The sequence below is a fragment of the Carassius auratus genome, chromosome 22 (assembly GCF_003368295.1).
Source record: "Carassius auratus strain Wakin chromosome 22, ASM336829v1, whole genome shotgun sequence".
Lineage (NCBI taxonomy): Eukaryota > Metazoa > Chordata > Actinopteri > Cypriniformes > Cyprinidae > Carassius > Carassius auratus.
This window is the reverse complement of record NC_039264.1, coordinates 8,574,284-8,601,613: the sequence shown is the minus strand read 5'-3', so window position 1 is coordinate 8,601,613 and position 27,330 is coordinate 8,574,284. Positions and strand designations below refer to the sequence as shown.

The window sequence follows — 27,330 nt, the reverse complement described above, 5'->3', positions numbered from 1 at the left end:
GGTTGACACTCTTGATAAGAGGAAAAGAGAGAAATATCGACTTTCGCCGAATGTCCCTCCGCTCTCTCTCCTGTTTGTTCTCTCAGACTTTCCTTCTCTATTGCTTTCTCTCGTTCCATCTCTCGTCTCTCCTGTGCTCCATGCAGAAATGATTTCCATTTCTGAATTAATGAGGTTCAGCTGAACCAAAATCTCTCTCTTTCTCTCCACCGGCCCCCTTCATCACAGGTTCATGCACAAACACACACTAGCGCTCGCACACTTTTACAGTTCCAACATTGCATACCGTCGGCGGAAATGTATACAATTACAGATATGTGTACAACAGTAACAAATATTTACCTCATATTGGAAATTTGTTTTACAATTCTTCGCGTTTGAAATAAAATTGAGTCCGTCCTGAACACTTGACTTTCTTTACATGTATAGTCTTACACTTATGCTTAATTAAAACAACAGTGCTTTAATTATATAAAAAGACTAAATTTAGACATTAAAACCTGAGCAAAAACAATCAGGTTTTTTATATAAAAACGTTTTGACGCAAGCACACTTTAAACCAAATTAAATGACACGATATGAAGAACATCGTGTTTTCACGTAGACACGAGTCAGCGCCATTTCTGATGGCTTCGATTAGCACAATAGTACTGGATGGATGTGCCTCGTGGGTCAGGGCCTAGAATCGGGTCTTGTCACCATGGTAACCTTGTGCAATGCATGCAAAATACTACAGTGCTTTGGGACCGTTGGAGGGTATTAAATCACCCTCCCCCTGTCCACCCCCAACACACAGACGCTCTACCTAGCTGTTTCGGTTGAGCTGTGGTATTAGCAGCTTCAATTCGTTCGCTTGTTGTTGCGATGCGATCAATGTTTTGAATTGAAAACGAGGTCCGGATTAACATAATACAGTTTCCAGCATGTTATAGCTGTATGTTTGTCTGTCGCGTCCTTCGAATTTGAATTTTGCTTTAATGTCAAAGGGAGAGGCAGAGATTGGTCAGTAATCTGCTAAGTAGCATCGATTCGGAGCGTTTAGTTCCTCTGGCTGGCTACTTCGGTTGGGAAGCTAATCAATGCTGTTGAATGGGAGCCTCAGTGATCAGGGATTTCCTTCTCCATGCACAGCGCGGTCACATCATTTGTCTTCATTTGGTGTGCGATTATTCTCTGTAATGGGCTTCATCAGAGGGAAAAGGTTAACACACCTAGCCGAAAGGATTATGGACATAAAGTAGCCAAGATGATGAGGCATTCACATTCATCATTTATGAAGGATGCATGTTACTCTACTGGTTTTTCGTAATAATATGTTTTAGCTCTCCATTTTCCTTTTAGTTGGGATCTCAGAACCAAAAGGCAAGACAATAGGATTTCCATTTGGGTTTTCAAACTCAGGTTTTGTTGTCACATGGCCTCTGTTACATTTACCTTACTGAATTTCTTCATTTGATTTGATTCAATGATAGTATTAAAGGTAATTATATAACTTGTATAGATCACGTTGGCTTTATATTGTCATTTAAAGGGTCTTTATACCTGAACATATGAAGTTGATGTCTTTCTGGGTTCCTTTGTCAGTCCTTGGCATCAAAAAAGGTTGATAACCCCTGAATGAAAATACTTAGTTTGACTAAAGTTTACGAATTAAAAACATTTGCTTTGCGGAGGACAATCTCAATAAGTAATTTTTGTTCGTTGAATGCTAGCAGATAACCTAAATAGGAAAGCACTTTATGGATTAAAAAAAGTGCTGTTCATAGTTGTGGAAGTTAGATGATTATGCTTAAAGTCTCTGTAAAGGCAATTGAAAAAAAAAAAATGTCTAAACACATTATACATGTTAGAAATGTATTGCTAAAACATATTACAAAGACTGAACTGTTAAACACTGAATTGTGGAGTTAGACCGTTAAACCGTTTCTGGAGATGGTGAGTGCAGGTTGCATTGTACAGTAGATCGCAGGACCCCCAAATGACCCAGCCAACTCGGATCAAGGTTACACATCTAAAACTGAGCTACACCAGTGTTTGATATGTTTTCTTTGGAAATGGAAAGGCTGTTAACATCTTTAGGAAGTGGTTCTTCAATCTTCTACCCTTGTTCTTACCCCCTCCTGTTTTGTCTGAAAGATAGTTGCTTCTTCCCTTTGGCCCGCTCCCTCGCACCCTACATCCCTGCTGGGTTTTATTGGTCTTAGGAGTTGTCCATCACTACTCTCACTGTTTGAAGTGCTCCAGTCGTATATCACCGCCCTTTCTCGCTGGATGTCCTCCCACTTCCTGCAGGGTTCTCCAAGACTTTTTATGTGTGTGTGCGTGTACCTGACTGTGAGCACGGTTTCTCCACACTCTATTTCTCCAGTCACACTTAAACACACTTCCAAACACCCATGCTGGTCTTCATCCATGAGATCTTTACTGTGTGTTTGAGTGGTTTATAGCCCCTTGGTTGATAGTTGTGGTCAGTTGAGGTGATACGCCTCTGGAACGCGGTAGCGATGCTATACGTTCCTTCCTTCCTTCCTTTTTTTGAATACTGTTTGTAAGTAGGGGTACACGATAAGGAAAAAATATCACATTTATTTTTTTAATATCACAATTCTAAATTTTATCGCGATTATTTGTCATGTTGGTTTTACTATTTTGAAAGTTGTCTGACCATTACAGCCAAACTAATTTGACTAATAAAGACAAAGCCTTTCAAGGTAACAAAATAAAAAAGGCAGATATTTAGGCTAAAGTTGGCAAAAAGATAAAAGTCTTTGTCATTATTTTATCTTTGTTAAAAACTAACAAAGATTCACATTACAACTACACATAATATAAAAAATAAAACAAACAGTGCTTTATTTTCAGGAACGATAGGTGTATTTAGCAGGAGCATTCAAGAAATTGAATGAATATAAAAATAAAACACTATATATACTGCTTCCTTTTGTGTTTTGACAGTATTAGTGCAAAATATAACTTAGTTCAGTAGTCAGCCACTGTTTGACAGGCTTTTTAGTGCGCATGCCTCAGGTAAAACATCCAAGTAAAAAAAAAAAGAAAAAATTATATTGCACAACCCATTTTATGTTTCTTGCTTGTTTTTCCTTATTCCCTTCCATCCATTTTCCCATTAGGTGTCTTTTTTCAAATGCCTATTTACCTCACTTTTTGCTTTACTTGTAGTCTTTGTTTTTCCTAATGCTGTCTTTGCCCATGTTATTTATTTTAATTTTTTTACCTTGCAGTCCTTTTCTTCTCTGCTCTCTCTCCCTCGCTCTCTCTCTCTCTATTCATCTCTTGGTTGAGGACAAGGAGGTGAAAGCCAAGCGGATTACAGTGGCAGTTTAATCTGGCCGACCTACCAAAGGATTTTTTTTTTTGCAGTTTTTTGCAAGCTTATGAGGCTGTGAGGTTGAGGGGTAGGGGGAACAAGGGGTCTGAAGAGTGTGGAAGGCATCATAGTTGGTCTAGGAGGCTGTGCGAGACTAAACCCAGATCTGTGCCAGATGAGGATGGTAATGGTGGGGGGTGACAGTGGACTGTGGGTGAGCAAGCAAGGGATGCTAATACTATTTTGTTACTAATTTGTTTCCATCTGTCTGGGCATATTGCATCTGCGGCTGTGCATTCCCAGAGTACCAACAAGAAGAATCATTGGATCTTGCTTAATTCTAGGTAGTTTTGTAAAGCTTTTACAAAGGTTAAAACCAACAATTTATTGTGATATTAGTAAATATGACAAATAAGTTTTGCAGAAATTGACTGGATCTGTCTCACATATCAGATGCCAACCATTGTTGTAAGTCCTTACTTCTGTTCTAGACATGGTAGTTGAGTTGCTGTCTATGCAGGGTCAGAAAGCTCTTGGACTTCATCAAAAATATCTTTGTGTTCGTAAGATGAATGAAGGTCTTAGGGGTTTGGAACGTCATGAGGGTGAGTAATTGATGACAGAATTTAAAACTCTGGTTGAACTTCTTTTTTTTTTTTTTTTTTGAACACAAGAATGTCTTTGTGTTTTACCCCTAAGAAATGCATATGTTCAGGTGTTCAACTAAAAAATAACCAAATTATTCAGTGCACTTTGTTGTGGCAAACAAGTCTTACTATGGGTCTAAAATGACTAATAAAGGCCCAAACTGATCCTTTTAATAACAAATCTTGATACCAATTTAAACTTCTACCCTACCAATTTGTCTCGAAAGTTTCAACTTCCACAAAACGTTAGTTATATAGCAGTGCTGGCTACAAACACTCAAAGCACACCTTGGGAAATGAATACAGGGCCGTTCCTGTGTAATGATTGAAGTCATACTGTTTTGCTGACAAATCCATCCAGTTTGCTAACCATCACTAACAGAATAGTGGTCAAACAAAGAGGCAGCGCTCGTCTCATGCCGAACCTGCTTTGATGTGACTCATATCGCCGAAACTTTCATTAATTCTCCCCTGCTGTGCAAATTTAGAGGGAAGAGGTCCCTTCTCCAATGGGATTAGCTTTAAACTGGTACTTGTCCAGTGGCGTAAAGGTTTTTGAATAGGGCTTAACTAACTTCCACTCATGGGAGACTTCTGGAGGTTAATGTGGGCTCTCTGATTGTTTGCCTTGCAATTAACATGCTGGATGGCTCTACGGGGGAAAGTCAAGAACTGTAATAAGTAAGAAACAACTTTAAGCTTTAAGCAATGGATGCAGTTCTCTGCAATTGGCAATGTCTTCAGTACATGACGGAGAGGCCTCCAGATGCTTAGATTTTGTTTAGCATGAGAGGCTGGCTTCTTATGAAGGACTCGTCTGTATGCTGATTTTTAGTTTAAATAAAGTTAACTTCTATACCTAAGCGTTGCTAAACATCACTTGGAGAGCAGTGCAGACTCCTTAGTCTCTTTAACTTGGAGGTTTCATGGTCTTCTGGAGCTATGGAAAAGAAGCCAGGTGGCTCAACCAGTGCTAACATCTCATTTTCAGGAACATGCAGCTTGGAGTAAAAAGTCTGCAAGTTTCGAGCCAAGCCTTTTGAAGCCAAGTCCTAAGGACAGTTGGTGAAAATTTGCAAACAGATGTTGAACAAAACGGCAGGATAAAGGTGTTATATCCAGCATTTGCTTTGTCTTGCATTTTATATTAACATTGCTTGCCTTTATTTAATTTTTTCTAACTTGTTGACATCTTTTCCGAGAACCCAATGGCCTTCTTAACATGGTCCCTGCAGGAAAACTTATTTTAGCCGGCACCAGGTGCACAATGTTTTAGGCATGTTACATGATATGGAGTGATGGAGGGATCTGCATGCAGTTCTGTATTGAGATGGGGCAGGATGCTGGGGCAGTTGGGTTGGAGTGGATTGGTGGAAGGTGTCTGAAAGGTCAAGTGGAGGGCGTAGGGTGCCAGGAATAGGGGTGTGAGATGCCTACTCTGTTAGCTGGCTCTAGTAGGACTTTCTGTCATTTGGGGACAGTCCATGCCATCCCTGACCTCTCGGTGTCCCATTAGATGAACAATGGTGGGTCAAAGAAGGGAAATGCTTCTTTTCTCCACCTTATTCTTGTGTGCCACACTTGTCGCTTTTTCAAATCAATTCGCATAGACTCATTTTCGACAATGCATGTATATTGGTTTCTTCTCTCTCCATTCGTTCCGAGATGCCTGAGGGACGGAACACAGACAGGACCTGTCACCATGACAACGGCTTCTGTGAGCTGCCTGACACCCAGACTCTATTGTGGGAGGGGGTGGCGAGAGAGAGAGAGAGAGAGAGAGAGAGACAGAAAGAGGGGGAAGAGAGAAGGGAGGGTGTGGAATCAGACAACCCCATTTTTCCCCCCTGGGACTTTGTAGTTTGCTCGTGTTCACATGTAGAATTAGCATAAAGACAGAGAATGTAAGAGAGATGGAATGGTATATCAAGACTGAGATTAGAGTGAGAGACAGACACCATGTGCTGGGAGTTTGCCGGACACATGTCCTCTTGGTGTCCCCAGGGTCTGAGTGCCCATTTACTGTTTGAGATCGGGATCATTTTCACCTTCCATTGCCGAAACACTTTGACACCAAATATTTGGTTTCCAATGTCACTGTAATCACATTACAGCACAAACGAAGTTGTAGTGGGCCGTATGACCGAAAATGTATATCACGTCAATTTTCGAAATTATACCGGTTTCACTGTATATTGTGGTATTTATTTATTCCCATGCATGACCGGGTGAAAATCACATTTTCTAATGGTTGAGAGAGGAAATAGGCTAGGGCTGGGCGAAAAATCGATTGAATGAATTAATTAAAATTTTTTGTTACAGGCGATTTAAAAAATAAGTAAATCGAGTTTTTTTGTAATGGCACATTTTTGGCTCCCCGGAGCTTCTGTAGCGTTAGTTTCACATGGCAGTATGGCAAGCGACAACAACAACATCATAGTCCACACGAAACAGCAAGCGACAACATGGCTACCGGTGAGAGTTGGAAGTTTGTTCCCAAGAAAGGAATAAAATCATCTGTTGTTTGGAACTGGGATGGGTTTGCTGCGACAGATGTGGAGCAAAAGACCCCACACTGCCTAAAGTACATCGCAGTCAAAAGAAGTAGCACCAGCCGAATATGAAAATGGGGGTTACATTTGTCTTGCTTTTGATTAGGGCTGCTCCGATCATGATCGGCCGATCGTTAATGCGCATCTTGTCAGTAAAGCCTGTTTTCTAATCAGCGGTAAATTCCCTCAGGTGCGCGATTTCACATCGAGCAGCTGTTACTACAAGGAGCCATAACTAAGAAGATGCGCAAATCAACTTCATTTTCAGCGTTTATTTGCGCATCTACTCAGTTAACAAACGGCTCTTTGTAGTAACAGCTGCTCTATGTGAAATCACGCACCTGATGGAATTTAAACCGCTGATTAGAGAACCGGCTTTACTGACGAGATGCGCATTAACGATCGGCCGATTGTGATTGGAGCAGCCCTACTTTTGATTAAATAAAAGCAAAATTTGCTTTAAGTTGTCTACTGTTTGTACTCATTGCTTTCCTTTAGTAGGGGGGAAAATCGAAAAAAATCGGAAATCGAATTAAAAAAAAATTAAATCTGAGATTTTATTTATAGGCCATATCGCCCAGCCCTAAAATAGGCTACTATTTACACTGTCAGGATGAGGGAATATTGTAGAAAAAATCCAGTCTAAATAGTAACGAAACACAGCCCATAAATGATAACCAGGATGATAAAATCAACATGCTGTTTTGTGCTCATTTATTGACTAGTCAACTGCGGTACAGCCAGATGAGAGCGATGCTTCTCTGCCGCTCACTGCACAGAACTCGCACAGAACTGCACACTCGAGTCAGACCTCGCACTCGCGGGGCAGAACTGGCGATATCCTCCAACTGAATCATCGCTAAGGTTTATCCAAAAAAGTCGCTAGGTTTGTCAGTATATAATCTATGGAAAAAAGACGCTAAAAGTGTCTGAGGCTTGCTAAATCAGCGCTGAATTCGCGCTCGTGTGTGTGAGGCGCGGGAGCTGATGGCTGCGGGCGGTGGGTATGTTTGGCGGTCAGTGGACATGGTGGACAAGTTCTTCTGTGTCATCACGTTCTACTAGTTCTACAGCTTCAGTTTCTGTACTTTCACACTTAGCAACACATACAGCCATGTCCTCCCAACAGTGAAAAGAAACCCCTTCATATCATAAGAAAAATAAACAGCGGTATTCGGTATGAACCGGTATACCGCCCAGCACTACGAAGTTGCATTTCATCCATGCTTCCTACAGGGCTAATGCAATTAAAATTAGCTCTGACTGACTGGATTGTTAATTCATCAGACCTTAAAAGCAATATTGTAGTTCCTCTGACAGAAACGATCACTATCAAATCAAACTGTTGACTCTGTGCAGAGTCATGGCTTCTGTGTTCCTTTTTTGTAAAGATGTGGTGGGATTTGCAGTGCATTGTGGTCGGTTGGAGACTTGATACCGGCAGTGAGCCTGTAGAGTGGAAGAGAAAGTGCTTTCCAGTTGGAAATGATCTACAGATATTGGGTTGATCAAGCTTTAGATGCACATTAGTTTATAATATAGACAAGATAATGAAATGATTGAATGTATGTTGTCTGTATAATGAGAATCTTGTTGAAAAGAAGCTGCATGTGCTAAAAGTACGGTACCTTTCATTCATTGAATCCATTTAAATTGAGGGTGACCTTTGTTTTCCTGAGCTATGAGACCTCTTTTATTGTAATTTTTTTGTTCTCTAAGGAAAAAACATGAGTAGTAGCATAACCTGTGCTGGGGCATGAGGCTGGGGAGAGATAATTCTGTGAGGCTGTTTATTTATTGATGGGATGCTAGCGCAGGTTAGCATGACATGCTCACGTTTGTACACTGTTGTTTGGAGAAAAGCAACGTGTTCTTGAGCTCCTGAATGCTGCTGCTTCTCTAGCAACTGTGATTGAGAGAAAACATCATAGTTGCTTTTGATTCCTTAAAAGGACATTTTTGCATGGTTTTGGAGAAAGGTTAGGATTAATGCTACCGCATCTATTGACAGTTTTATAACTTCTGTGGAAGTGAAGTGAGTTATTGTAGATGGAAGACAGATTTGACCACTGGGTGGGCTGACCACTGTTGCCCACAGCCGGTTACAAGTTGGCTGACTCAGTTTCAGTGGTTTCACTCACGATCTGCATAAAGGGATTGTGGATTTGGACATCTGAGGGAACCCAAAGCCACTTTAACCAGGCTGAAGCTTGAAGAATGGAGAAATTAGTTTGGGCTCTTGATGTGTTGTCTGCTTTTCATTTGCCTAGACTTTGTGTTCTTGTTAACTACACTATCTTTGCCACCACTTAACTTATTTCTTCTCAGTTTCTTCTTATCATTTTTTTTTTTTTTTTTATCTAGGAATTCAACCTGACCATAGTTTTTCTCCTTCATTGTGTTTCTTTTTTTGTTGGTGCCTCAAGCGCAAAGGTCCAGTGCTACTGACTCTTCATTGTCTAAGGAATGTTCGTGTTTTCCCTTCTCCAAGCCCCTGTCTGGCAGAAACGAGGCCCTTTCTTTCTCCTTGTTCCTCTAGCTCCTCTTGGGTACCCACAGCCCGCTAGGTTTCCTACGGTTTCCCAGCGTTCAGACTCCGTGAATGTTAACTATAGTACATTAAGCTCCTTAACCACATAGCAGGAACTCCAGAGACTCTTACCAAAGAGGAATGATTTCTTCCTACTTAGAGTGGGTACTTGAAGAAAAAGGAAAGCAGAGAGAGAAAGAAAGGGAGGGAGAGATGGGAAACTCCCCTTTCAGCAGGCAACATCAATGGTCCCAATGGGAACGCCCTTCCCGCCAACCATTCTTGCAATGTATGGATCGTAATATGACCGCCTTGCATGTTTCACATTAGAAATAGGATGGCAACACTGGCATTAAAACCTTCCTACGTCTTCCCCATCCCAACCCCCACCCCAACTACATTTATCAGTCTTCTTCACTTTTAGGCGTTTCTTCTTTCCATCTTATCTCTGGATGTTTAGAACTGTGCATTAACCTCAAGTTGACATGAAAATAACTGACATATGATGTGTGAAGTTGAAGATGTTGCTTACAGAAAGATGTTGATGTACAGTATCTTTTTGGGTTTACATGGTTGTTATTATGAATGAATAAATAAAGGATAATGCCAGAGCTCTGAATTTCATTTTTATTAAAACTCAAATCTGTGTGGAATGTCTTACTTCCTTACTTCCTCTTAGACCTTGTTTTCTCTTGGTAATTTTGGAGCTTATTCCAGTGTTTTTTGTATGTGTGAGGCCATTGTGAAAAATACCTGACCTGGCCAATAAGGTGGTCAACAGGGTGGTGCCCAGCGGTGCAATGCATGTGCTGTATCCAAACACCATCTTGCTGCTGTTGGTCTTGCGTAAGCTAATCCTGTTTGCATTAAATTTCAGCATGTTGGCTTCTTTGACTGCATTTTTGTGTTTACATTTTGGAACTCGTGTTATATGCAATGTATTTAAAATGGGAAGAATTTTTACTAAACATTGCTAACAGAGTGTTTGTATATGCATCGTGACTTTCCCAGTTCAAGGCAGATCAATTAAAGTTTAAAGTTTATGTCAGTATTAATCATAATTAATGTTTATTTGTGATTGTTTGCACTGGTTAATGTTTTTTAGTGTTTAAGTACTGTTATGAAACAGTTAGGCTAGTTTTGAGCACGTAAATCAAAAATGCCTACATCAACAGGCTAAATGTCGAATGTACAACCTTAGCACTTTGTTTTATTGTATTATCATCAACGTTTTGTTAATATTAAAAAAACGAATTTGAAATATTTTGCATACTTCTGCAAGAATTTTGCATACTTGTCTTTTCCAATCTTAGTATGAACTTCAAATAAGTAAACCTGAAGTATTCAAGGCCACATTAGATTTTTGGCTCATTGTTAAGTACAGTAAATTAGTATTGGTAATAATAATTGGTAATGGCTAATGTAAATAACAGGTGGAGCTATTGATTATTGGTCTGTTTTTCCATGTTTCACAGTTATACTGCTGCTTTGGTGTTTCAGAAGGTGTTCTGGGTGGGAAACTTTCTCTCCACCTGTCCACACACACATTAACACGCTTGTCTCTGTACATGGCTTATGATTAGGCCCTTGAGCAAGCGGTATTGTAGGCCACTGAGATTGAGAAAGCTAGGGGTATCTGGGAATACAGTATGTGTATGTATGAGAGTGTGTGTTTGCAGGGTGGGGGTGTGCATGAGGGGTTTCCTCAGCAGATTTGTTTACTGGTAATTAATTCACCTGATTGATACAACAGCTGTTGACGCCATGGGAGGGAAAGAAAGGGAGCGACAGAGAGAGAGACCCCTTGTCATAGTTGCTTCCCTATGTTACACAATGTAGATTGCCGTCCCAGCGCCCCATTGATTAAAAGGCAAATCTGTCAGCCAGCACGGCTGATTATGGCTGCCAGTCCTCACTGGCTAATCTTTATGGAGTCAACTTCACTGACAGAGTTATTGGAAATGGTGGATGTTGGGAGAAAGAGCGGAGGAGGCAGTGAGTGTGTTGAAATGCAGTAAGTTAGAAGAACGCTGGTATCTTGGATGTTTATTTTGGGGATGTTTTAAAAAAAAAAGCATTTTGACTAGCAATGTCAAAGTAATACAATTTCAGTCAAATCAAATCAGTGCTATTCAGTCAAATCAATGTACTGATATACTGAGATTAAAGGGTTAGTTCACCCAAAAATGAAAATTGCCTCATGATTTACTCATTTTCCTAGCTTTATAATGGCAGTGAATGGGTGTCGAGATTTTAAAGTCCAAAAAAGGTGCATCTATCCATAATTAAAAGTGCTCCACACGGCTCTGGATGGTTGTCATATGCGCGTTCACAAGAGAGTGGTGTGGTTCCAGTGGATATCATAGGATGCAGGTGTAGCATAAGCTCTCGCGAGAACCAAGTTTTGTTTACAGCAAAGGAAAACTATTCTCCTCTTGGGTTATATCGTAATACTCTGATATTTTTCTTTACAAATCCTTGTTTTGTACTTCTGATTCATAACTGGTATTTTGTTTTAGTTGGTACAAATCTAATAGCTAGTGAATATTGTTTAGGTTAAGTCCGATTCATAATTTCCATTCCACTGTGTCTCTTGTTTAGCATGTGCTGAGTTGCCAGTGACTTGTTACCAGAGCACATGTGTTTGTGTTTGTCAGCTTGTGATCTGGTTACCCATGCTCATCTGAGCACAGATAAGGTAAGATCCATTCCTCAGCCTGGATCCCTGCTCCAGATCGATGCCAAGATTAAGCCTTTTCCCCACCGTGTGCTGGCCAGCCGAGCCCCACGATTGATACCAATAATTAAAATAGCAGTGGCTAATTACTTCGGTGGGTTTGGACAGTGTTATGTGTGGATTTTTGGTGAACGTATAGGCCGCCCATATTACTCATGGATTATGAATAATTAATTAGGTACATTTTATTGCTGAATCTATAATCTGCTTGCTTGCTTCTATTATGCAATCAATAATGTTCCAAAAAAAACAATGTACATGCTGTTGGCAGTGTTGGATGCTTTAAAAATCTGTGTGTGCTTGTGTTGTGTGTGTTTATGTATTTAATGTGTTTGGAAAACTGTAATCTGATGACAAGTGTCACCGTTTTGTTAAAATTTACATGAACATTTATATTAAAGTAAAATTATAGGATGACTTTTTCTTATTTGAATGTCGTTGTGGTCACATGAGCGAAATTTTGGCACAATTTTGTGGGCAAAAAATAAAAATTCCGTTATCAAAACTGTGTGACCATCTTCAACCCATGGTCAAATCTATTTGAAAAAATCCCCTAACACCCCATCAGCCTCCCTCCCCCACGCGAAATTCCTACTTGATCGATATTAAACATGAATGTTCCTTAGTGCTCAAAACCTTTAAAAAACATCTGTGCATGTATAATGTTTCTGCTTTAAAGGAAGAGGACAAAACATGCAAAGCATGGTTTGAGACGGGTTAACAGGAACTGGAATGTGTCTGTTTATGTGGTCGAAAGGGAGCAGTAGCAAACAGCCAGGCCTATCAAAAGCCACAGGCTCCTTTATACTCTATCTTCATTCTCCTCTCTCAGTTTCTCTCGCACTCCCTCTCTTTCGCTCCCTGGCCGGGCGAGTGATTGACGGCCTGAGGGTTTTAATGGGCACCAGAGAGCGGGAGAGCCAAGGTCTGAGTTGTCATGGCAACAAGCCGATCGGGCCCTCTGCCGCTCTACCTGAGTGCAGTGGAGTCGCGCTGTGTTGGTGTGTGTGTGTGTGTGTGTGCAAGCTACCAATGACTCCCATTCCTGCTGATGGGCTGCTGGTCATTCTGGCCAGTGATTTCCTTTTAGCTCATCTCTTTGTTTTAATTAAAGTATTCATCCGCCCGCCTTCTGCATTTTCACTTGTTCATATATGCTGTTTGAGTCATTGTGCTGGTTAAACCTACACCAAGCACTGTGTAAACAAAATCTCACCGGCCCAATCTGTCACTCAGCCCCTCCCTCTCCTTAACCAAACACACTCGCCAATCCCTCCACTACATGCAAACACGGCGCCTGGCCGTACCTCACCTGTTATCTGCCCAGCGCCAGCCTCCGGCCCCTTTTTCTTCCCTAGTTTACGAGAAACCGCATCCTTGTATATAGATTATATGCAAATCTGTGGAGTTTCTGTGGTGGTTGTTGCAGGCGCTTGTGAATTGTCATTTTTGTGACAATGTCTTAAAGGGATGTCTTAGTTTATCTAAAAAAAAATTTAAATTCTATCACTTGTTATATATTAAAAGCACATTGTAAACAAAGCTCTAAGAATCTTCATTAAAGTAATCCATACATCTTAAGCTCTACATTCCAAGTTTACTGAAGCTATATGACACTTTTGTGTAAAAAGAACCAGACAAGATTTAAGTCATTCAAATCTAGGATGATACTATAATGATAACAGAATTTTCATAATCTTTCTAATTCTATGAGAATTTGAAAGTCCACACCACAACTATAAAGGATGATTTATACTTCTGCATCAGACATACATTGTAGCCTCTATGCCGTTTGCAGTGCGTTGGTTTTTTATTTGTACTTCTGTGTCGTTGTCGCCGACAACTAAGTGATGAATGATACGTTTTATAATAAATGATAAGACTTTGCTTTGTTTTATTTTAAACGTCCAGTGGCCAGTATTGTTGAGTTCAGCTATCTAAACAGCATGCAAATTCAGCCACCTTGTGTTTTTTTTATATACAGCAGTTTTGAAAAAGGCATATTTAATTTTTTTCTGTGGTAAAAACTTCTCATATGGCACTGTTATTAGTCATATTACTTCTAGTGCCACCTGCCAAATATGAAACTTACAAATTAATATAATTTACGAGTGCACATAGAAAAGAAAGAAAGTAGGGATTTTGTTTTTTCATTATTTAATTTTGATTAATCTTTTTGGTCATTTTTTGTCTGACCATCAAGTGTCAGTCACTCTCAATGCTAACTGGTTGGAAAACATGGTAAATTCCAACCATTTTTTTACAGTAGATAAAGTGACGACAATTCATACAACTATTTCTACACAGTGGACATAACCCACGATAACATCCCCCTGCTGATTTGCTTCATATCATGTGTCAACGATAGCTGGAGATACTGTCAAAAGCATAAAAAAATTGGCAATATTTAGAGGATTTAGCATTTCCAATTAATGTAGGCCAGTTACTTTCTTCTCTTATTAGGCTACTTTTATTATTAAATTACATTAAATTATTGCGGTGCACTACATGCCGCGCTGTGAGGATAATTAAAATTTAGGCTATTAGCTTACTCTTAGAAAATGCTTTTTAAAAAGTGTTTTTTTTTAAAGGTCTATTAATTTTATACAATTAAATTATAGACTTATAATTAAAATTATTAACACTGCAGTCGTCAGTGAAAATTAAGAGCAGCTTTATTTTGTTCACCGATTTAATAAAAATGAATAAATAAATAAAAATCTGTTTAACATATTAGCCACTTTTTTACTTTTCTTTAGGTTTTTAATGTTCATTTTCCATGTTAATGAAAGTGACACCAAAAAACAGGAACATCATTAGTAAATACTTGTGTGGGCTGTGCTGGGACTAAGCAAGTTTCCACCCTAGCGCCACCACTGGAAGGGTGTAACATTTAAAATGACTTTTTTGGAGAGGTGCACGTCAGACTATGCCGTAGATTGTCCATACTATGCACAGCTTACTGCGTAGGTTTGACGCAAAAGTATAAATCAGCTTTAACAATAAAGACATGATGAACACTGAATACATTGAAAGCCAATCAGAACCCATCCAACTTTAAAGAGCTTGAACATTTACCTATAGCAGCAGAAATTGTTCAGTGGTGTGGACATTTATTATGTTTATCTTTATATTTGTCTTTATCATTCTTGGTGTGAATGGACTTTTATTCTCTGAAAAATCAATTTATGGAACCGGAAGTCAAGGAAAACATTTTAAAATGGAACTATTTCTTGGTTTCTCAAACTTAGGTGATGGTGGGAAGAAGCCCTAAGGGAATTTTAGTATTTGGAGTTATGGATTGTATGTGGCTTTAGGGTTCGATTTGCAGCTACATATATGTGAGAGCTAAAGACAGAGATAATTGTGTACCTGTGCCTGTGTATGTTGGTGCATGGATCGGTGCCCTCTACCCTCTTGGGGTCAGCGGTGAGTGTCTGGGCTATTTAGGGTCAGCAGTACTGAGGCGATTTACCCTCCTCCACTCAGACGAGAGCGAGGTATCTAATTACAGGATGGAGGATGGGGACTGGGTCGTGTGTAATCCCTGTCTACCCCTTCTTTACCATCATGGGAAAGACACGGCTGAGTTTGGCTTTGTCTAGGGTGTGGGGGGCCCAGGCTTCAACCTAAAGAACTGCTCACATATGTGACGAGAGATTCTACTTGTATGTTGTTGTATTATGGAATTATTATTGGAAAAGTTGGAATTATTTAAATGTCACTATAATATATACAAACTTGAAACAAATAGTTGAATGGTTAAAATGTGGAAATTGGTTTGGAATTTATGCTATTTTCTGACCAGACTTTGCATGTTTCTCTGTTTCAGAGTGCGGCAGCAGCTCCCAGTCCTGTGATGGGCAACATGCCGCCCAACGACGGCATGCCAGGTGGACCCATGCCTCCCGGCTTCTTTCAAGTAAGGGCTGCTCTCTCCTCCCCCATCTTCCCATTCAACCTCCTCCTTTAACCCTGTGCATTAAGCTTTTACCATTTCTCTGTCCCTCACCCCACCCCTACTTTCGCTAACCCCCTTTAGTTCTTCTAATCCCCGTCCAGATGTTTCTTTCCCGCTATCTCTCCCTCTACGTATTTCCATTCATTTCCATTTTGTGTGTCTAAATTAGTAGTTCAGTACAGTAGCAACTCACACTGACACACAAACAGAGTCGTGGCCCCTGATCTGACATCAGTGTGAATGCCTCGACAGTTTAATCCCTAAGGCCAAAATGGGTAAAAACATGCGTGCTTGGTTGTAGCTCTTTGGCAACACATATCTAACAACATATCTGTGTATTTTAAATTCAGGGCTGGGATTTTATGGGATGCTTAGGGGCATAGTTCCTAAAGTCAAGGCGCCTGTGGGAGTTCCTCTGCCATAGTAATCTTTATTGAGCTATTTATAGTCAGACAAAAGCTAGTCACCTTCCTAAAGAAACACACACTACCTTAGAAAGACAAATTATTTTAGCCAAACATTATTTTTTATCATAACCCAAATTTTGTACGGCAAAAAATCAAGCTATTATATAAATTAATTTGTTTTAGTGCAAGTCATATGCAAAATACATCTCCATATTCTGTATTTATTCAAGATTCATTAGATTAAAAAAAAAATCTGATACAGTGGATTTACTGTCGAACATCAGATAACTTCCAGTAGAAGATGATAGAGAAGCAGATATAGGATTCAATAGAGTCAATAAAAGATAAGATATGAGACAGAAAAGGCGATGCAGTGATTTGAACATTTAATAAAACTTAAGAAGGTATGGAGTAGAAAAAAGATTAGATAGAGTGGCCAATAGAGCATCCCATAGAGTGCATGTATAACAAGATTCATTAGATAGAAAATGGATTCAGTATGTTTAAAATCTTGTCAGAAATAAGGTAGATTAGATGGAACATAGAACATCTTGCATTAGATTGAACATCTAACTCTGATAGACTAGATAGAAGATCAGAGCAACCGATAGAGCAGCAGATAGAGGACCCAATGGAGTCAATGAGATATCTTGACAGATGAATATCAATGGGTTAGATAGAGCACCCAAAAGGGTAGATAGAATGTCAGATAGAAGGTAAGGAAGAGCATCCTTTAGAGTCTGTGTAACAAGATTGGTTAGAAAATCTGATGCAGTGTATTCAACATCTTGTTAAATATCAGATAGATTAGATGGAACGTCTGATAAGGCACCAGCTAGACCAGCAGATAGAGGGTCCAATGGAGTCAATGAGACCAGAAGATCCAATGAAACAAATTGGACATTAGGTAGGCTAGAGCATCAAGGTAGATAGAGTGTCGGATAGAGCATCCTATCAAGTACAACATCAGATAGGGTTGCAGAGAGAATAATGCTTTCAGAATGTTGCAGTTTGTCAGGTAGAATAGCTGATAGAGCATCCCATAAAGCAGCAGATGCTGAGATGAGCATCAGGTAGAGCATCTCATGGATTGGCAGATTGGCAGAGTTAAGGAGGAGAGTGTTAATGTTGTATGAGCCATGTTCAGAGCAGGGACCGATCTGACTGTTGTGTGAGTGACATTGCATTCTATAAATAGTGCCTGTGTGCATAAGAGCGGGAGAGAAAGAGAGAGAGAACTAAGAAAGGGGGGAAGAGGGAGGACTTTGTGCTTCACTGCAGTAATTCCCTCTTGGTAGCAGCCCAGGGCATGGCAGAAGAGAGGCATGGAGAGAGTGAAGACAAAATGAAAGAATGAAAGATGAAGGAAGAGAGAGATGGCAATGTGGCAACAATTGCAAAAGACGAGCTCCTCCAGGCCCACGTGCATTCCTTGTACGCTCCCCAATTCCACGCGACCAGTGGCTGTTGTCTGGTGACACCAATTATATCTTGGCATATATCCTAGTGGCCAGTATATCACTCTTTCACACCTCTCAAGAGCTAACTACTGCTCCCTCCCACTTGCATCGGCCATGACTGCTGGACACAGTTGTGCTAATAATTGGAGCTGCTCTTTCTGTAGCTTCTGTTTTTATTAGAATTGTGGTTGAAACAGGTTGTGATGCTGATTCTGCAGTTAGAATCCTAACTTTGTTGTTTCAAAAGGTGGACATTTGTGCTTCTTCGCCTCCTTTGCATGTCTTTTAGTTTGTTGTTCATTTTTATTTCTCAAATTATTTCTTTATTAGTCACGAGTACACGTTTAAGAAAACTTTGTGCCCCAAAGTTTGTGCACCAAACGAATGTAGTCTGATTGTTATGAACCATTTATTTTTGATTCAGCCAAAAAATTTGACTAACTTGCAGAACTGCGTGTTGTCCAATCATGTCCTACAAAAATGGTGTAAAAACAAATCTGTAAGTAATAATGGTACTCCACTAAGCAGTACGCTTTTGCAGTTGAGTAGAAAAAGCATTTTGGTAGTGGAACTATACAGCCAAAACATGCGCGCCTGAGCCTCTGTTTTTGTCCCCTGAGCAGCTCCAGCTGCAGCGGCGATAATTAACACATGCGACCGCAGTAGCTGCTGTGTGATCTGCGCGGCCCTGCGCGACAGGGACAAAGTGAAGAGGGCTAAACCCTCCTGTACACCTTCTCTCTAGATGCTCCTAATCTGTACCTCGCAGGCCCAGACTCCCGGCAACCTCCTGCAGAGAGACCGAGCGCAAAGGAAGAGAGTTTAAGGAGAGAAACAAAAATCTTGCTTGCTGGCGTCTGGCCCGGATCTTGGAAATTTTGTATCATTTCTTATTTTTTATTTATTTTTTATTCCCCCCATTGCATGGGTCGGCCTCTTCAATAATCTGCACGTCGAAACTCCACTGCACCAGCTCCTCTTGGGAGGACAGACTAGCAAGGGGGAGGCAGGGAGGGAGTGAAGTCAAGGAGCGAAAAAAAAAGAAGAGAAATAGTTTCAAGTTTAGCTGGAAACATCTGAAATGGATGGGTTTGTTTTGAGGGAAGAAGGTGGGATAATTTCATCAGCCCTTTCCCACAAAAACCTCCTGAAAACCAAAAGTGAAAGACTGACAGACTCTAGAGAAAGAGAGAGTTCCGTCAAGGTTAAAAGGACTGGAGGATCTTGTTCAGACTTGCTGCGAGGTGCAGGAGTCTTGGGACATTGTAATAGGTCCAGCACTGTAGTCCTGTTAACTTAGAAATGTCCCAGCACGTAAGCAAATCTCAGTGTACTTTTGTGTTGTCTTACTTCCAAATTTGCACCCTTACGGATGGTCTTGATTGAGTTTATTTCAATACTTGGTCAAACCTCTCTTGTGCAGACAGGTTTACGTGATTTCTTATATTTGCTACTGCTAGAGGTGTCTTTGTCAACATTTAGATCCCATTTGGTATGCCATCGTCACGGTTTGTGACTGATTTCCTGACAGTTGTGCTTTTTGCACAGAAATCTAAATAATTAATTGATCGCATCATTTGAGGTGACTTTAAAGGCAAAGTACCTCTCTGGTGCGCATAGCTTTGCGAGATTTCTTAATGTTTTTGACAACCAGAGGTTCTTGATTATGTTTAGGTCCTGTATGGTACAACACATTCATCGTCTCGGTTTGTGACAGATTCTGTGGCAGGCAGCTGCACTTATCAGAATAATTACTTCAAAGACAAGTGAAAACCGTCCTTCTGAAGCAGTACACCCTCAAAAACATGAATTGCGCAATCCTGTGCCGTTTGCCAAAGAAGTGGTCCTAATTTTTTTCATTATGTACACAGAGACAACAATGAAATATGCATTGTGTTGCTGTTCCATGCTTTGTTTTGCTTGGTACTTTGTGTCCCGAGAGTCACTCGGCAAGTAGCTACACACTGCCCCCTTTTGGTCAGGAAGTGGCATTTCTTCCCTGAAACAGTTGGACTTGTGGTTGCTGCTGTCCTCTATGCCACTGTCCCGCTATGAATACTATGTGCTGTTCTCTTTCTTGGCGGGAGGGGCTAATCTTGATAGTTCGGTGCCAAGCCGTTATCTCCTTAGCTGGGTAGAAAATGATTTTATTAATTGCTTCATTTAACAAACAACCCCCCCCCCGCCCCAAGACACATGCGCACAATCCAGCCCAAGTTGTTCATCAGTCTCCCTTTACAGGGATGTGGTGCAGGAACGCACGGCGTCTCTGTATAAGCCATATGCCTATCGGACTTACTTACAATGGATTCCATTGAGAGACAAGGAGTTTTCAGCAGCTGCCCAGCCCTGTAGGAGATACCCTTCGCTGGGGGAGTAAAGGGAAGATTTATTACCAATCTGCATTGTTATTAGATACCATTAAAATCATCAGTTTTTTCTTGACCTAACTTTACCAGTGAGAGTTTGTTGGTCAACCAACTTTGGTAAAGACCAATTTGATGGCATGTCTATAGGTTTTCAATTGAATCTTTCTCTTTTTTTCCCCCCACTTTCTCAGGGGCCACCCGGGTCACAACCATCACCACACTCACAGCCCCCTCCACACAACCCCAACAACCCCATGATGGGGCCACACGGCCAGGTAAGACCCTTGTCCCCTATTTTCTTGTACTCTCTCACACATAAACAGTGGAATAGACACGCATTGGGAGCAGCTTTCCAGTCACCCTTTCTGTCTTCACACCTACATTCTTTGATTTCTTTCGTTCATTCCCAAAATGGTCCACTGTTATTTCTGGAAGACGTCTGCTTCATGAGCTTGTTTTTGTCTTAATTTCTTCACTAGTTCTAGTCACTAGTAGTAGTAGGATCTAGTGGTGTGCAAAGCTTCAGACTTCTAAATGACTAGTTGACTAACCGGACTTAACTGGAACCCTTTATTTACATTTTACACATTTGGCGGATGCTATAAGGTGGCAACCTATATTGCATTCAAGGTATACAGTTTATCAGTTAATGGGAATCGAACCTGCAACCCTAGAGTTACTACCATAGTTACAATAAATATATAATAATGATTTATATATTACTGATATAATAATCATTAGAATAGATAAGACTGTTTTAATACAAGAATAAAATATTCTAAGTGACTTACATTGCATTCAAGGTATACAGTTTAGCAGTTAATGGGAATCGAACCTATGACCTTAAAGTTGCTATGGTAAATAGAATAATTATATAATTAGTATTGATATAGAATAAAAATATTTTAAGCAACTTAAATTGCATTTGAAGTTTACCTTTTATCAGTTTATAAATTAAACACGTGATTTTGGCATTGCTTAACTCTACTATTTGAGCTATATGGTTTATTAAATTATTGCATCTAATTAAAGTATATTACAAATACATATATAAATTAAATACTTCATAAACTATAAGAAAAATCTAATCTAGTAAGTTTCACTAAGTAAATTGTTGGACGACTATCCAGACCCTTCCCTAGATAGAGCTCAAAGCAGTACATTACTTCATTCTGTGTTCTCTCTGAAAACACACACAAACACACACACACACATATTCCTCACTGACAGTGACGATGTTGCCAAATAAATAATGCAGGCTGCTCCCCAGCCCGTAAGGAGTGGAAGTTCATCTAGCCAGGACTCTGCAGACCTGGTCCCTCCCTACACCCTGCACTCAGTCCTTCATAGTCCATCAATATCCTATTAATAATGCAACACATGCACGAACACACAAACATGCTCTTGCGTTTACACATGCAAGCATAAACACAGGCACTCTAACACAAATACACAAACACCAACACATCCTTCCAAATACACAAACTTGGAGCAAACGTAGGTAGACCGAGCTGGAAATTAGGTCAGTCTTAAAGGTTGTTGGATCAAACCCTAAAAAAATTACTTACTACTTTAAGATGAAATAAAGCTTTTAACGATAGATAACTTTGTAGCTTGATTTGTTTTTATTCTGCCGGTGGTGCACTGGATAAGCTCAACCACAGAGAAATCGCTGGTTAAAAATCAAGTGCCTCGTAACTATATACGAAACCTCAAATATGTTCTTATTTTGCCGTGATTACGTGGCGTTGGGCAGTGTTTGTGCTTTCAGTGTGGAAAGACAAATTACTTGTTGCTGTAACTTGTCGCTTTCCAGATGGTTACGATGATGACAGTATCTTTTTGTTTGTGCGTCGCTTATTGCTCTCCTGTCCAACCTCTTTCTATTTTAGTTCTTTCTGTAAAGTATTGTTTAAAATACCATATATTTTCTCTGTTAAACAATCTGATAGCAGCAGGCTCACCATGTCAGTGAACCGATATTTGAGTTCTTCCTCTTTAAGCTCAAGCTGACGCCTTTTATGCAATGTGATAGCGCCCCCTGATGGTTGCTATTGTATTGTGCATCTTAAATACTAAATATTTTGTAAACATTTCTTTTAGTTTTAGTTTCAGTTGTAGATCTATACACTTATGTTTATACTGTGAATCACTTTTTGGACTTTTAAATATAATCATCAGTGGTATAGAGCATGTGAGGTTAACGTAGTCCTGTTCTGCTAATGAGAGGTTAGCAATGGCGTCTTTTGATTGACATGTCCTATGCTCTCTCCCCATAGCCTTTCATGTCTCCACGGTACCCAGGTGGACCTCGTCCATCACTCCGCATGCCAAATCAGGTACTGACCCATTCACAACCCTTATTTGCTATAGTTTTCTATTTCCATTTTCTCTGCTCTTGTTTCATCCACTTTTTCTTGGTTTCAGCCTCCGGTTGGAGTCCCAGGGTCACAGCCACTCCTGCCAAACAGTTTGGACCCCACCAGACCGCAAGGTACCGCACTGCACCATACAGTTTTACAACCCGCTGTGTTTAGGGAAATTTGCTATGGAAGAACTCCAATTGCTCAGGCATTTGTAAAATGATTGTGCTTCATCTCCCCCATCAGGACATCCAAACATGGGCGGTCCGATGAGAATGAACCCACCCAGAGGAATGGGAGGCATGGGCCCACAGGTTGGCTGACATTGCTGTCAATCAAACAGTTGTGCTTAGACTGGGAATACTGTATATAGGACATAATCATAGAAAACCTGGAAATATCAGAGAAATGTAAATAGGAATAAAATTAGTATATCTTCATGGAAAATACATGTATAGAAAATTGATTTATTTATTTTAAATGTATATAAATTATGATTAAGTTATTATTATTATTATTTAGGGGTGCACAATAAATATCGGCCAATAAATAATGCACATCTTTGAATGTTCATTATTAGCATTGATTTGTGCAGCTTGTCGGTTAACAATGGTTTTGTGTAGTAATGTGAAATCACGCACCTGATGGAATTTACCGCTGATTAGATAAACGACTTTACTGACGAGATGCGCATTAATTATCGGCCGATATTTATCGTGCACCCCTATTATTATTATTATGATGATGATGTCATCTAATTAAAAATAAATCTAAGGGGGAAAAAACATAAAATATTTATTTAGTTTATTATATATTGTGCATTAATATACAGCGTTTATTTTGAAATTAGATATTCCTACAATATACCTACATTAATTAATTAATTAATTAATTAATTAACAAGCAAGATAGGTGTAGAGATTGCTATAGTTAAATATATTTTCTTTATTTTATATCTATATAGCTATATCTATCTATCTATATATCTACAATAGTCAACATCTATAAATGTACCTCTCTATCTCTCGCTCACTAATATAATAATATATATATAGTATGATGTTGTTTCATTGATTAAAAAAATGCAATAACCTGCCTATAACTATTATATAACTATAATATTTTATCAAAGTATTATAAAACAATTTATTGTGGATGATGTGCTGAATTAACATTTACCAGATTAAATAAAAGCAGGTCATATGTACATTCTTTTACAGTGTTATAACATCTTTCATAATTATGTTCACTTTTGCCATCTCTGCATTTGTAGAACTACGGCGGTGGAATGAGGCCTCCTCCAAACTCTCTCGGCGGTCCTGGAATGCCTGGCATGAACATGTGAGTCTCCACCGGGTTGAACAAACTCATGCTGTCTATGCCACGCTTACATACACACTCTAACATTTCTTCTTGTGTTTTTAGGGGTCCAGGAGGTCGAGGGCCTTGGCCTAATCCTAACGCAAACTCAGTGAGTACCACTTCCAATCATTTTAATATCGCAATGACTGAGAGAAACAGTTTCATAGTATCTCTTCTTCCCACAGATAGCATACTCGTCTTCATCACCAGGAAACTATGTGGTGAGTTTCACGCACAAGATTTTGTCTCACCCTTTCTCTGTTTGTCCGAGATGTTCTTTGTGAGTAATCATTTTCCGTGCTCATCTCGTAGGGGCCCCCAGGAGGTGGCGGCCCTCCAGGAACTCCCATCATGCCAAGCCCAGGAGGTCAGTATGCCTGAATCTAATCTATCTGAATTTCACATCAGCCTTCTTTTATTGAAAGTCCATAACAAAAGTTGAGAAATGACCTCAGGGACTGGAAATTAGCTTAAAACGTAAAGCTCTTGTTTTGGGAAATGTTATTTGAATACATCAGATTGTGGAGAAGAAATGTCATCTGTTTTCTCGCAGACTCAACAAATTCCAGTGAAAATATTTACACAATGATGAATCCAATCGGCCCCGGTGGCAACAGACCGAATGTACGTTGATGGAAAATGGTTTAGTCCTTTGTTAGCATTATTTATGGTTTTCTGGAAGGACGTTAATAGTGTGTGTGTTTCTGCAGTTCCCAATGGGGCCGGGGCCTGACGGTCCGATGGGTGGAATGGGATCGATGGAGCCGCACCATATGAATGGGTCTTTAGGTGAGACTTCATCATACAAATAGCTAATATGTAAAAAAAAAATATATATATATATATATATATATATATATATATATATATGTTTTGATGTTTAGAATAGTTCTCAAATGTATCTGCTTTTGATCACAGGCTCGGGTGATATGGATGGGATGCCAAAGGTGAGATATATGTCAATCTGTTTTTTTATATATAGATGTTTTTTTTTTTTTTTATATATGAATTTCTATTTGTCATAACATTTTTAGGTTCTTTATTTAATCTTAGGTGTTAATGTATGTGTAAGTATATATGTATATGTATATATGTATATATATATATATATATATATATATATATATATATATATATATATATATATATATATATATAAAAGAGAGAGAGCTATTTAGCTCATTTTAGTAATTCAGTTTGAAGCATAATATAAAACCTTTTTTTTTTTTTTATAAAAAAGTAAACTTTTTAAAAAAAAATTTTAGTTCTATTTGTTCTATAAGTTCTATTTTGCTTAAATTTTTCAGTTTGTCATTTTAGTACTTGCGTTGAAATTTATTTTTCAGTTATTTGTCAAGGCACCATTTCTAAAGTTCTACATTTGTCTAAGTTAAGTTTTTAATGTAATATTTATGTTTTGTTTAATTTCAAGTGTATTTAAATTAGCAAAAAAATATTTTAAATATTTTTTTGTTAATAGTAACTGATATGCATTTCACAAATTATTTTTAATTTCTTTAGAGATGCACAAAATATCAGTAAAATATTATTATACTGACTGATATTAGATTTATTTCAAATGCATTAGTATCGACTGATATTAGATAATACATTTTTCATTCTCATTTTAGCTGTATTTACATTTAGATTACATTCACTTGTAGCATTTAAATATTTTTTTTAGGAATTTATTTGTAATTTTTTTAGCACAAATAAAGAATTTCAATATTGGCCATTTATCGGTTATGGTTCATAACTTGAAAATAATTATCGGCTTATCATTATTGGCTGGGATTTGGTATTGTGCTTCCCAAGTTTTTTTATAAGATGCCGTTTACTCCATTTTGTGAGTCTCTAAAATAATAAAAATTACAAATGCAACACAAATATCGTTATCGGCAAGTACCAAAAATATAAGTACAGTATCGAACTTGCTCTGGAAAAAATTATTATCGGCTTAAAATTATTGACCAGAATTTGGTATTGTGCTTTCCCAAGTTTTTATTATATACCATTTTCTGAGTATTTTTGCTTGGGTCTCTAATCATCATGCATCTGGGTTTCTAGAACTCTCCGAACAACATGGCAGGTATGAACAATCCCCCAGGAACTCCGCGGGACGACGGGGAGATGGCAGGCAACTTCTTAAACCCATTCCAAAGTGAAAGTGTAAGTCTGCATCATACCGCTATCGGCACCTGCTCTCCTGTATCCACATGTACATTACAAATATACCTACATTCACTTTATGCAATAGTCGAAATTATCGGCTCATGATATAACACAAGCAGATGATATTATGTTTCACAATCTCATTTTGTTCCCTCTTCCTCTCTTCTCTTTGCAGTATTCACCCAACATGACGATGAGTGTGTGATTCTTCTTTTTTTTAATTTTGTTTTTATTTAATTTTTTTTTAACCCATCCCCCATCCCACTTCCTGTTCTCCTCGTCTCTGCTGTGTTCGGCATGTTGTTGCTTTTTTTTTTCCGTTTGATCTTCAACTCCCCACAACTCCCTCAAACACCCTGGGCTGGCGCGGAGGCACCCTTCAGCGCCCGACGTGGCCACAGAGCGAAGGACGCCCAGTACAAAGCCGAAAGAAAGCAGGCATCGAGCCTTCTGATGGACTCAACCTGCCTGTCTGGCTTCGTCACTGGATCGGGACGCTAAGGGCCCCCAAATGAACCACCGTGTGTGTATGTGTTTGTACATGTGCGTGTGCCAGGAAGACACTTCATAACTAGCTGCTCATCAGCATCATGGCTGGTGGCCTTATTTCAGCCCTATTTTCTCTCTCTTTTTTTTCAGCAATGAAACACTGAAACCTGCGGTTGTTTTGATTGCTGTGTACATTTTAAAATGGAAAAAGCTAAACTGGTGACGCTAGGGGCAGGAATGGTCTCATTACAATATATTTGTATATTATTGATATTATTGTTATAATTTTCATAATTGCTATGATGATGATGATGATGATGTACTCATAATTTTATGGATTTTCCTGTAAAGGGCACATTTGTATCTCAACAACATCAATGACAGAATAAGCACACATTCAAATGCACAATGACACTTCTGTTTACATGATTTTAGGTCTTCGTTTTGTCTTCGTTTGAGTTTGTTTCGTCAGATATCTACATATACCTCTTCCTGTGTTCTGATGTCATCACTACCGAGATCTACAACCTCAGTTTTTGTGTCTCTTTCAGCAAAGTGGCTACAGTCACTGGTTTAATGCACCCGTCGGCACTGTATTTAAAGATTGGAGTTCATTCTGAAGTCTAAAAGGGTGACATTGCATATTCACTGCCATCCATTCTTGCTTTGGTCAATAACATATTTTACTATCTGTTTCTAGATGATTTGCCGCTGATAGCTACAATATCATCCCTGTTCATTGTAATTTTGCCACTACGTGTTTACCACGTTGTTTCAGAAGTCTTTTTAGAAATATTATACCCACGTGTTTGTAACAGTAGTTGGAGGCAGGCTGCTCTTACAAGCACAAGTGTCCTTGTGCTCTATAGTCCCATGTCTGTAAATATATCTTTTTGTTTTTTGGTCATTGACCTTATTGGTATTTTCAATACACTACTTGTCTGTGAAGCTCA

The 27,330-nt window shown here is 39.2% G+C and overlaps 1 protein-coding gene across 1 annotated transcript in view; it reads left to right on the top strand.

Annotated features, from left to right (window-relative positions):
• ssbp4 (single stranded DNA binding protein 4) overlaps positions 1-27,330 on the top strand; it is a 59,350-nt gene extending 32,020 nt beyond the window's left edge. The window contains exons 5-18 of the mRNA XM_026197522.1: positions 15,627-15,716; positions 20,183-20,266; positions 22,271-22,330; positions 22,419-22,485; positions 22,601-22,668; positions 23,628-23,695; positions 23,780-23,825; positions 23,902-23,937; positions 24,029-24,083; positions 24,270-24,340; positions 24,427-24,505; positions 24,635-24,663; positions 25,784-25,885; positions 26,064-27,330. Of these exons, the coding sequence (XP_026053307.1) occupies positions 15,627-15,716; positions 20,183-20,266; positions 22,271-22,330; positions 22,419-22,485; positions 22,601-22,668; positions 23,628-23,695; positions 23,780-23,825; positions 23,902-23,937; positions 24,029-24,083; positions 24,270-24,340; positions 24,427-24,505; positions 24,635-24,663; positions 25,784-25,885; positions 26,064-26,093 (885 nt within the window). The 3' untranslated portion in view covers positions 26,094-27,330. The remainder of the gene's footprint in view (positions 1-15,626; positions 15,717-20,182; positions 20,267-22,270; positions 22,331-22,418; positions 22,486-22,600; positions 22,669-23,627; positions 23,696-23,779; positions 23,826-23,901; positions 23,938-24,028; positions 24,084-24,269; positions 24,341-24,426; positions 24,506-24,634; positions 24,664-25,783; positions 25,886-26,063) is intronic.